At 42.5% G+C, this 12,584-nt stretch overlaps 1 protein-coding gene across 3 annotated transcripts in view; it reads right to left on the bottom strand.

The window, feature by feature from the left end:
* BBX (BBX high mobility group box domain containing) overlaps positions 1–12,584 on the bottom strand; it is a 133,353-nt gene that overhangs the window by 64,429 nt on the left and 56,340 nt on the right. For all 3 annotated transcript variants that reach the window (XM_082246741.1, XM_082246743.1, XM_082246742.1), the window contains exon 4: positions 7,526–7,724. In XM_082246741.1, coding sequence (XP_082102867.1) covers positions 7,526–7,724 — 199 coding nt within the window. The remainder of the gene's footprint in view (positions 1–7,525; positions 7,725–12,584) is intronic.

Raw genomic sequence — 12,584 nt, 5'->3', positions numbered from 1 at the left:
CTCATAAGTTTACATACCCTGGCAGAATTTATGATTTCTTGGTAATTTTTCCGAGAATATGAATGATAACACAAAAACATTTCGGTCACTCATGGTTAGTGTTTGGCTAAAGCCATTTATTATCAAACTGTTTTTACTCTTTTTAAATCAGAAGGACAACAGAAACTACCCAAATGACCCTGATCAAAAGTTTACATACCCTGGTGATTTTGGCCTGATAACATGCACACAAGTTGACACAAAGGGGTTTGAATGGCTATTAAAGGTAACCATCCTCATGTATGATCTGTTTGCTTGCAATTAGTGTGTGTGTATCAAAGGTCAATGACTTTCTGGACTCCTGACAGACCCTTGCATCTTTCATCCAGTGCTGCACTGACGTTTCTGGATTCTGAGTCATGGGGAAAGCAAAAGAATTGACAAAGGATCTGCGGGAAAAGGAAGTTGAACTGTATAAAACAGGAAAGAAATATAAAAAGATATCCAATGAATTGAGAATGCCAATCAGCAGTGTCCAAACTCTACTCAAGAAGTGGAAAATGAGGGGATCTGTTGAAACCAAACAATGGCCAGGTAGACCAACTAGAATTTCAGCCACAACAGCCAAGAAAATTGTTCGGGATGCAAAGAAAAACCCACAAATAACTTAAAGTGGAGTTCCACTCAAATGTGGAACTTCCGCTCATTTGCTTCCCCCCCCCCCCCCCCGGTGCCACATTTGAGACCTTTTAGGGGGGAGGGGGGAATGAGTACTTGTTTTTGACAGGTACCCTTCCCCACTTCCGGGCAACGGCACCACGGCAAATTTAGGTCCCCTCCTCCTACCCTCCGCTGCTGAGCCAATCCGAATGTGCAGCGCGCTTCACGCATGCGCAGTAGGGACCTGCCCGTGAAGCCGCAAGGCTTCACTGCGAGGTTCCCTTACCGGCAATGGTGGCGGCAGCACCCGACAGCCGATGGAAACATTGGCTGCGGTGCCGACATCGCTGGACTCCAGGACAGGTAAGAGTCCTAATATTAAAAGTCAGCAGCTACAGTATGTGTAGCTGCTGACTTAATTTTTGGAGGGGGTGGGGGGGGGCAGAACTCCGCTGTAAGGTGAAATACAGGACTCTCTGAAATTTTGGTGTGGCGGTTTCAAGATGCACAATAAAGTGGCACTTGAAGAAAGATGGGCTGCATGGTCGAGTCGTCAGAAGAAAGCCATTACTATGCAAATGCCACAAAGTATCCTGCTTACAAACAGCACAGAGACAAGCCTCATCACTCCAAATGACTTTGTGCCAGAAGGTTTGAGACCAAAATTTAGCTTTCTGGCCACAAGCATAAACTATACATTTGGAGAGTCAACAAAGCCTATAATGAAAGGTACAATATTCCTACTGTGAAACACGGAGGTGGATCGCTGATGTTTTGGAGATGTGTGAGCTACAAAAAGGCACAGGAAATTTGGTCAGAATTGATGGCAAGATTCAATTCAGTATGTTACCAAAAAATACTGGAGGAAAATTTGCATTCATCAGCCCGGAAGCTGTGCATGGGACGTACTTAAAGCGGAGTTCCACCCAAAAGTGGAACTTCCGCTTTAGGGAGTCCTGACCCCCCGACATGCCACATTTGGCATGTCATTTTTTGGGGGGGGGAGCGGGTACCTAGTTTTGACAGGTACCCGCTCCCACTTCCGCTCGGAGCGCCGCGGCGCCCTGAGCGGAAGTTCTCCTCTCCCCCTCCCTCCCTGCAATCTTCTGGGACACGTCAGAGGTCCCAGAAGATTGCCGGCCAATCACGGCGCGCAGCGCGACTCGCGCATGCGCAGTGGGCACCCGGCTGTGAAGCCGCAAACTGTAACAGCCGGGTGCCCACAGCAGTGATGCCGGCGCCGTGGGAGAGGATCGAGGCTTCCGGCGGCCGCATCGCTGGACCGTTGGACAGGTGAGTAAATGGCTGGAACTCCGCTTTAAACATTACAACATGACAATGATCCTAAACACAAGGCCAAGTCGACCTGTCATTGGTTACAGCAGAATAAAGTGAAGGTTCTGGAGTGGCCATCTCAGTCTCCTGACCTCAGTATCATTGAGCCACTCTGGTGAGATGTCAAAACGGGCAGTTCATGCAAGACAGCCCAAGAATTTACAGGAACTGGAGGCTTTCTGCCAGGAAGAATGGGCAGATAAAGAGCCTCTTCCACAAATACCACAAAAGACTTCAAGCTGGCATTGATGTTAAAGGAGGCAATACATGGAAGAAGAACTGGGGTATGTAAACTTTTGATCAGGGTCATTTAGGAAGTTTCTGTTGTCATTATGATTTAAAAAGAGTAAACACAGTTGACTGATAATAAATGGCTTCAGCCAAACACTAACCATGAGTGAAAAAGTTTTTGTGTTAGCATTCATATTCTCTGAAAAATGGCCAAGAAATCATAAATTCTGCCAGAGTATGTAAACTTATGAGCACAACTGGAAATCTTCAAAAGTAACATAGACTGAGGAGGCTTTAGGAGATTAAGTATACAATCATTTAACCACTTGCCTACTGGGCACTTTTACTACTTTACTGTCCATCCCAATTTTCCGGTTTCAGCACTGTCACACTTTGAATGACAATTGCACAGTCAAGCAACACTGTATTATATATATATATATATATATATATATATATATATATATATATATATATATATATATATATATATGACATTTTTACTATTTTTTCACACAAATAGAGCTTTCTTTTGGTAGTATTTAATTCCCACTGGGTTTTTTTTTTCCGCTAAACAAAAAAAGACCGAATCGTTTGAGAAAGAAAAAACAAACCTTTTGATAGTTTGTTATAAAATTTAGCAAACAGGTAATTTTTCTCTTTCACTGATGTGCGCTGATGAGGCTGCACTGATGGGCACTGGTAGGCTGCACTAGTGGGCACCGATTCGCAGCACTGGTTGACAATGTGGGGACCGATGTCCCTGTAACACAAGCCGCTTAACGTCTTTTTTCTTTTGTCATCACGCGGTCAGCATGAAGGGAAAAAAAAGCGGATAACCGGCTTCTGTTTACTTCCGTGATGAGCTGTCTATGGCTGACAGCTGATTACATGGCAAAGGGCCGCTGTGATTGGTCCGTTACCCGATCACAGGGCGCGTGTGCACAGGGGGACATCCAGCATTTTAAGCCTGCGCTGTAGCCCTTTTTGTAGCCCTTTTTTGCCGAAAGCGTGGGCAGGAAGAATTTCCTTTAGCTTTACTTTCAACCAGGGCTTCCTGCACCTATTCTCTGATAAAAAAAAAGCCCTGCCTTCAGGTGGTGCAAGGGCATGTCTGATTGCAAATTAAAGTGTTTTGGTTTGACCTCATATTATATGGTTTTGGTAAATCTAAGGGAAAATTGTACAATGTATGGCCAGCCTCAAGCAAGAGCTGAACAACCCCCTCCCCCATCCCTCGGACAGCTTTCCTTTTTTCTATTGCTGTCTGTTTCCCTGTAGCAGTTTTTCCCTCACTTCCTGTCTGGTGAAACGACTGTCAGTAGGACAGGAAGTGCAGACAAGTCTCACTAATGGCATTCTGCATAGTAGTAAAAACTTGACAGGGATTAAATACCCAACCCATTTTCTCCAAAATACAATTTAAAAAAAAAAAAGGGGCTTTCACTTTAAAAACTGGAAATTCAATGATGGTTGGATGCTGGTGAAAGAAGTCATCCTCGAGTTTCTTCAGCAGGTATGGGTCTTCAAAAGCAACATTTCTCCTCCTTTTTTTTTAATTTGTGGGAGGGGCCTGGATAATATATTATTTTATCCCTTTTTATCTCAAGAACATGTCTGGCAAACTAAGGGTTGATTTACATGAGCGGTCCCAAACGCAGTCTATGGGGGATCGCTTTTCAGAAGGCGTTAGCCCATCAACCACCAGGCATTCAGGAGCGATACTGCCACAACATAAATGCCTGTTTTTTTTTTTAGCTGAACAAGGATTTTGAATCGGAGTAGCATGGGTATGCAAGTGCTACATGCCCCCATCCACAGGCCAATGATTCATTTTGCTTTATGTGAAATAAAGGACAAGATTATCACTATACCAAGGTGTGCTCATGGATATCCTTATTTTTCTTTGATTGCATGGTGGAGCCATCTACCAATTCACTACTGAACCCCCACACAAACTGGGGGGTGAGCCTGAAAGAAGTGTGATGGATACAATACAAGTTCACTTGAATAGGTTGCATTTGATAGTGGTACTGCCCAGGGGCAGACTGGCAACGTTCGGCCCAGGGGGCAAGTACAAACAAAAAGCCTATGGTGCAGCAACTCAGCCCCCCTCCCACTTTCCCTCACCCCTCCTCCCACTCTCCCAACCCTCCTCCTGACCCCCATTCCAAGCTGAAGCCCTGCTCCAGATACTCTCTACTGACTGGCTGAATCTGGGTTCCTGATCTGGCCAGCAAGGGGAGGTTGGGGGGAGCGAAGACAGCTTGGATGGGGCTGGCCGGGGCAGAAGAGTCTCTAGTGGGGCATGGAACTGGCCTCTGCTCAGACACAGTTTACACCATCAATGCTGGGGGGAGGAGGCATGCGCTTTGTAGTTGTCTTCAGCCCGTAGGTCAGTAGTGGGGAGTTTTTACTTCTCTTCACCAGGAATCCTTTAGGCATGTCTGTGGCAGAAGCAGTGCAGCCTTTTTATGGGGCATCAGAGTGGCCCATTGCCCAGGGGGCAATTTCCCCCTTGCCCAGTCCTCCCCTGGTACTGCCTGTCGAAGGCGATCTGTTGCATACAATTTACCATGCCAAATTACAGCTGCAGTAGTGTTTTAACAGGTCCTTAATACCCTTGGTAAACAAGGCTTTAGTAACTATGCATTTATGCATCCTTTTTTCAAGGAAAATCGGTAATGAGCAATATGTATAGATTGACAGAAATGATCCCTGGTGGTTTGGCTGTGCGCTGAGCATCTGTATCAGCGCTTTCTGATTCAAAGATCCAGAACATTAATGCAGAACAGAAGTTCTGATTTCACTTGTACTCTTGTCAAAAAGATAACCAAATGGCAAGCATTTTTAATAGAGGTCAGCAATGGCAGCTTCCTCTCATGACAGGTCTCCTTTAACCTGACAGAGTTGATGTGGAGGGGTAGGAAAGTTCTGTAAGGTTTTTTGGTCTATTTGTGTCCCTGATGGGGGAATTCACACGCTTTTTTGATGACTAGCTGTAACCATTGTCTCCAGTACAGAAAGGGATGGGAATCCGGTTTTTGAGTTATCACAGAAACAGGAGTTGAAGGGAAATTGTCAAATACACATGGTTTGGTGACCGGTGTAAACAGTGAGTAGGTTCACACTTGTACGGGCTGGGTATGCATTTGTGCGAGCACGTTGTGGGTACAGCAGCCCATTCATTTGAATAGGCTGCAAGAAACGCAGCGAAAGAGCTCCCCAGCTCTGTTTTAAAAATGCAGCAGCATGGAAATTCATAGTGCTGCAGCACCATGTGGATTCACACCCCCAAAAGAGTGCCATGTTTGCTGATGAGTAGGAACCAATGGCACCCCTCTACATTTGCTAAAGAATAGTGCGTCTTGCCTGCAAGTGATGAACGCACACGTTTTTGAAAATGTTGCTGACCCGTACAAGCGTGAACCCCGGCTAATAGGAAAATATCCCCAATTTGTAAAGATCTCCTTCTTACTTCCTTCTGTGGCTTTTCAGAAATTGAAAAGAAATCCATCTGATAGAAAACAGAAAGAAAAAAAAAATCCAACTCTATACAAAAAATATAGTTCTTTGCATGCACATTAAAGGGAAACCAAAATTGCCATAGGTCAATTGCATTTGATTTAAAATTGGTTCTTAAACCAGTTTTGTTTCTGTTACAATCTTTGTTTTATGAGTACAATTTAATTTTAAAGCAGGCCTTTACTCCATTTGATTATTATCCTCAGCCCCCCCGTCTGTTACAAAAATTAAAAACTAAAAATCTCCCTACCCCACCTCAAATATGTCTATTTGGAGACCCAGGCCCACTCTTGCATCTCCTCTTCACTTTACAAGAATGATGTATACCCAATTTGCAAAGCCTCCTAGTATGCACGTCAAATATCCCATGAGGTTTCAGAGCAATCACCAGCCTACTCTACTGTGCATGCGCTGGACAACACTGTGCATGTGCAGCGGTGAGGCATCAGAGGGTCGGGTGAAATACCTCAGAAGAAACACCTGGCCCCCTGATGATGTCAGCATAGAAGATGGCAGAACCGGAACAGGAAGTGTGGTGGCAATTCGGAGGGCTTTAAAAGACAACACTGGATTTACTTGCTGTGCATGTCTGATTTTTTTTTTCTGGCAATCAGTGGAACAGGTAAGAAGCAAAAAAACAAAGGGGGACTGAAGTTCCTTTTTATTTGTGATCAAGGATTCCCAGATCACAAGTGAATATTTCAAGAGACAGCACAGAAATATTTTTTTGCCATGCCTGAAATCTCAGATTGAGCAACCAATAAAAGACGAGGGACTAATTTTCTTGACAACAGGAGGTACTGTGACTGAGGAAAACATGTGAAAAGGAACCTAGGGCTTTGTTCACACAGAACTTCTACCCTCACAGATATCAGATTGGGAGCAGCAGATGTGTTCCTGTAGCCACTGCATTCCAAATGACAGCAATGGAACTGCCTGCGCAGGGATGCACAGAACACATGTGCATGCCCGTGTGGGTAAACACGGAGCTTCATGGGAACAATCGCTAATGTATGCCCTGTGTGAAGGGGGCCCAAGGATGTCAAACTGCTGACTGGACAAGACTACGTATATTTTTAATGGATATTTCATACTAACCTGACCAAAAAAAAAAAAAACTATGTTTTTAGTGTTGACCATAACTAAAAGGAAAATTTGCACAAAACCACTATACAATCCCAAGGGGAAAGTTTTTTCTCTGAAGTTTAGCTTCTAGACTCGGTTCACATTAGCGCGACTTGTCAGCCTGACAAGTCGCGCTCCCTCGCAGTCCATTGACCGCTACAGGACCCGTTCTAAGAAAAAGGGTCCTGTACTATTTCGGGGCGACCTCGGAGCGACTTGCATAGACTTCCATTATGTGAAGTCCCTGCAAGTCGCTCTGAAGTCGTGGTAAACGGGACTGACAAATCGCCTCCCGAAGTAGTAAGGAGTCGTGTCGCCCCAGTGTAAACCGACTCTAAGAGCCAGTTCACACAGGGGCGACTTGGTCACCTGACAAGTCGCCGTGGGTCGCCTGCCATAGATTAGCACAGGACCCGTTCTAATAGGAGCGACACAAGTCGCTCCGACTTAGAAAAAGGGTCCTGTACTACTTTGGGGCGACCTGGAGCGACCTGCATAGACTTCAATGATATGAAGTCCGTGCATGTCGCTCCGAGGTCGCGGTGCACGCTGTGCACCGCGACTTCACAGGTCGCCCCGGGAAGTCGGGTCGCCTGTATGTGAACCGGCTCTTATAATGACAAACAGGTTGTTTTGTTTATAGATAAAATAGCAAAAAAGACCAACTCACCTGCTATGCCAAAATTCAGCTGTGGCATTTCCTCTTCTTTGGACTCTTTCTTGACACTTGGAATTTCCTTAATGGAGTCTGGAGTAAAAGCCCAAAGTTTCTTCCTTGTTGTCACAGTAGGAGATTGGGCTTTTATGGGTTTATTTGTTGTAGGGCACCATTTATAACCAGGGTGTGCTTTCATAAATGCATCCTTGTACTAAAATAGGAAAAAAACAGAAAAAGTAAAAAAAATGTCCAATAAAAAGAATCAAGCATGCATATTGTAGAATGAGGAAGACCCAGGATGGGCTGTTCCTAGAATTATTCTTGAGGTTTAATATTTATAAAATACAGAGGTGATGTCAGCGCTGTGTGGCTGGTGCTATACTGTTTCCATGCACCCTGCTGTATGGAAACATTGCATTCAGTTATATATATTGCCCACACAAACTTCACTCTTCAATCAACATTGATTATTAATCCTCAGGCTGCTAGCATTAATAGTTAGGAAAGTATATAACATTTACTTAATTTACACATTTCTTGTCTAGGCATATTGTCATACATCCCAGGAGTCTTCAGGAGAGGCTTTCTCAGCTAAGCACACTCTCCTGCATGCATGCCTGAGCTAAAGGCAGATGGATTCCAGGAAACAAATACTACATAAATCATCTGCCTTACTCAAAATGGCCACGGACAGAAATGTTAGGTGGTGTTTTTCAAAGTGATTTCTCAACAAAATAAAGCATAGAGACATGGAAGGGTGGGTGAATTTGCTTTGAATATTAAACAATTAAAATAGTCTTTTTGGTTTATGGTGCTCAGATGCAGTGAAGATCTGCTTTAAAATTTACTAAATGAGAAAAAACTGCAGGGATATCAAATCTAATGTACGGTAATTATGATTTTCTTAGTGCAAGGAATGTTCAGAAGTCAGCATGTTTTCCGCTTTGTGTATGACTTATGATACTGTATGTACTACACAGGAGTGTAAAAAGCACAAAAGATGTCCACTGAAAATATTCCAGTTTAAAACAAACCAACTAGTGAAGCAATTTTGTAAACACTTAAAACTTTCATCCACTAAGAACACCGTGGAAGTGCTCTGCCTACATAGAAAAATATATATATAATAAGCTTACTGGGAAATGGTTTCATTTTGTGCATTTGGACCTAATGTATTATATTTTAATTAAAGGATAAAAGCCTGTCAATGCTAAATTGGTTTTAATGAAGCAATCCTGATCTTTGATTCACTTCACGATTACTTATCCTGGAACAAGTAGGAAGGCAGTAAAGTTGGCATGTTTTACCCATATACCTGTTGTAGGTGAACAATGCACAAAGCAGTAAAGCTAAGATGGAGAATTTCCCTTTAACCCCAATTAAGGACCAGGCCTATTTCTGACGCTTGTTTACAAGTTCAAAACAGTATTTTTTGCTAGAAAATTACTTAGAATCCCCAAACATTATATATATATATATATATATATATATATATATATATATATATATATATATATATATATATATATATATATATATATATATATATATATATATATATATATATATATATATATTTTTTTTTTTTTTTTGCAAAGATTCTGGAGAATAAAATGGCGGTCATTGCAATATTTTTTGTCACGCAGTATTTGCACAGAGGTCTTTCAAACACAATTTTTTGGGGAAAAAATACATTTCACTGCATGTAAAAAACCTAAACAGTAAAGTTAGCCCAATTTTTTTTTTCTAAAATGTGAAAGATAATGTTACGCTGAGTGAATAGATACCGAACATGTCATGCTTCAAAACTGGGCACGCTTATGGAATTGCGACAAACATTGGCACTTAAAAATCTCCATAGGTGACGCTTTAAACATTTCTACAGGTTACCAGTTTAGAGGTACAGAGGAGGTCAAGGCTACAATTATTGCTCTCGCTCTAACGATCATGGCGATACCTCAGGTGTGGTTTGAACACGGTTTACATATGTGGACGCGACTTGCTTATGTGTTCGCTTCTGCGCGTGAGTTTGGAGGGACTGGGCACTTTAATTTTTTCTTATTCATTTTATGTTCTTTTTACACTGTCCCTTTAAAAAAAAAAAATATTACAAGGAAAGCAAAAACCCATTGTAATAGTAATAGGCAGGACGGGTCCTCTTTAATATGAGATCTGGAGTCAAAAAGACCTCAGATCTCACATCTACACTAAAAAGCAAAAAAAAAAAAAAAACAAAAAGTCATTTTTTTCATCATGAAAAAAAAAAAAATTGGCCCTTTAAGGCCGTTGGGAGGAAGCGACGTATGACGTTGTTCCGGTCCTCCAAGGCCATAGAGTAGAGTGGGGACCAGTTTGCCCTCACTGGACTTTCTGCCTAGAAGGGGAGAGGACTGGATCGTTTTCCCCGCTACAGACCGCTCCGGTAAGCGGGGAAAACATCCGGAAACGGCAGGAGGGGAGCACCTCTCCTGCCCAAAGTGATCACGAATCTGCCGCTGGGACCACTCTATTGAGAAAGAGGACCACCCGCCCAGTAAAAAAATTTTTATATCAAAGTAGCGACGTATAACTGCGGCGTGCGGTCCGGAAGTGGTTAAAGTGTACAGGTGCATCAAAAAAAATTAGAATATCACCAACAAGTTAATTTATTTCAGTAATTCAGCATATTAACGCAAAACACCTGTAAAGGTTTCCTAAATCTTTAAATTGTCTCTCAGTCTGGTTCAGTAGGTTACACGAGAAGGACTGCTGACTTGACAGTTGATCAGAAGACAGTCACTGACATCCTCCACAAGGAGGGTAAGTCATGAAAGGTAACTGTTAAAGAAGCTGGCTGTTCACAGAGTGCTGTATCAAAGCATATTAATGGAAAGTGGAGTGGAAGGAAAAAAGTGTGGTAGAAAAAGGTGCACAAGCAACAGGGATAACTGCAACCTTGAGAGGATTGTGAAGCAAATGCTATTCAAGAATTCGGGGGAGATTCACAAGGAGTGGACTATGGCTGGTGTCAGTCCTTCAAGAGCCACCACACAGATGTATCCAGGACATGGGCTACAACTGTTGCATTTCTCGTGTCAAGCCACTTCTGTCAGATGCATCTTACCTGGGCTAAGAAGAAAAAGGACTGGGCTCTTGCTCAGTGGTCAAAATTCATCTTTTTGGGTGAAAGTAAATTTTGCATTTCATTTGGAAATGAAGGTCCTGGAGTCTGCAGGAAGAGTGAAGAGGCACAGAATCCAAGGTGCATGAGGTCCAGAGTGAAGTTTCCCCAGTCAGTGATGATTTGGGGAGCCATGTCATCTGCTGGTGTTTGTCCACTGTGTTTTATCAAGTCCAAAGTAAATGCTGTCCTCTACCCAGAAATTCTAAAGCACTTCATGCTTCCTCCTGCTGACCAGCTTTATGGAGATGCTGTTTTTATTTTACAGCAGGAATTGGCACCTGCCCACACTGCCAAAAGTACCAATACATGGTTTAATGAGCATGGTATCACTGAGCTTGATTGGCCAGCAAACTCGCCTGACATAAACCTCATAGAGAATCTGTGGGGTAATGTCAAGAGGAAGATGAGCGACACCAACAATGCAGACAAGCTGAAAGCGGATATCAAAGAAATCTGAGCTTCCATAACACCTCAGCAGTGCCACAGGCTGATCGTCTCCATGCCACGCCACATTGATGCAGTAATTCATGCAAAAGGAACCCTGACCAAGTAATGAGTACCTACTATACTGTATATGGACATACTTTTCAGTAAGCCAACATTTCTGTATTAAAAATCCTTTTTTTAATTGGTCTTATGTAATATTCTATCTTTCTAAGATACTAAATGTGGAGTTTTCCCTAGCTGTAAGCCATAATCATCCCAATTAAAAGGAAAGAAATGCTTGAAATATGTCACTTTGTGTATTGAATCCATAACCATATAAAGAGTTTCCTTTTTGAATTGAATTACTGAAATAAATTAACTTTTTGATGATATTCTAATTTTTTTAGATGCACCTGTATCTTGGCAAAATATACATATATCAAAAAATTGCATGCAGTACATCTCTTTAATAAATACACATTTTCTACATTTGGTTTCTCTAAAAATGCTGCAACTACAGAAAAATATCTGCTGATCCTGTCAGAAATCCAGTGAGCTCCTAATTTATTTTAGTGAGCTGACAAGGCTGCCTCTGGTTCCCTTTTTGTCATGGAGATGAGAGGAATGTTCTGTTGTGCAGCAGTTGAGAACTCAAGCAGGGCTGATAGCACTTGATAGAAGGTTGTCAGCTCAAAAAAAGAAGTTAAAAACTCACTAGATTTCTGACAGATCAGCAGTTGTTTTCCTGTACTTGGAGCATTGTTAGACAGACAAAGTATGGGGGAACGAAGATCAAGTTGGCAGAGGCAGCTAGAGACAACAGCAATAAAGCAGTACTAAAGTTCTGCAATAAGAAACAGTGAACATGCAGGCTTTTATTGCAGAAAAGACATCTACGATAAAATGCCCCACCTGCCTGCTCGCGCTCTTATCCGACACTGTAAAGCAGCTAAAGTTACAGCGCTGTGCCGGTCTGACTGGCTCCTGCACATGCGCAAAAATGACTTCATCCTGTACAGGTCAACGAAGAGGCATGAAGACTGGTACTCAGAAGAAGATGCCGGCAAGGGATTGTTGGGCACATGATACCTTTAGTTCTGCTTTAATGTAACATATGTTTTGAGACCAGCATTCTGGAACTATTTCTGTCCTTGACGTATGGGTGGACCAAAATGACTTCATAGGTTGAGAATATGGGACACTGTTCAGCTACAAAACTGCTGCTCCTTTTTTGTTTCCATTTTTTTATTTGTTTAGTTTTATGTCTTGTTTTTCTGATTCAGATGTAAAGCACCTGCATATTTGCAGGCACTTATTATTTGGCACTAATGCTTATTTGTCTGCATTAAATACTTCACTGGTGTTCTACCTTAGTGCCTGTTCCCATTGGAATGCGGTGTGAGAAACCCAGGTTTTGCGTGTTTTCCACACTCCTTGCAAACACACTAGGTGTGTTATCTGCTGCGAGTGTCAATAGATTTC

This window comes from Pelophylax lessonae, assembly GCF_965119305.1.
Source record: "Pelophylax lessonae genome assembly, chromosome: 2".
Lineage (NCBI taxonomy): Eukaryota > Metazoa > Chordata > Amphibia > Anura > Ranidae > Pelophylax > Pelophylax lessonae.
The sequence above is the reverse complement of the archived record's forward strand: the minus strand, read 5'-3'. Positions and strand labels throughout refer to the sequence as shown.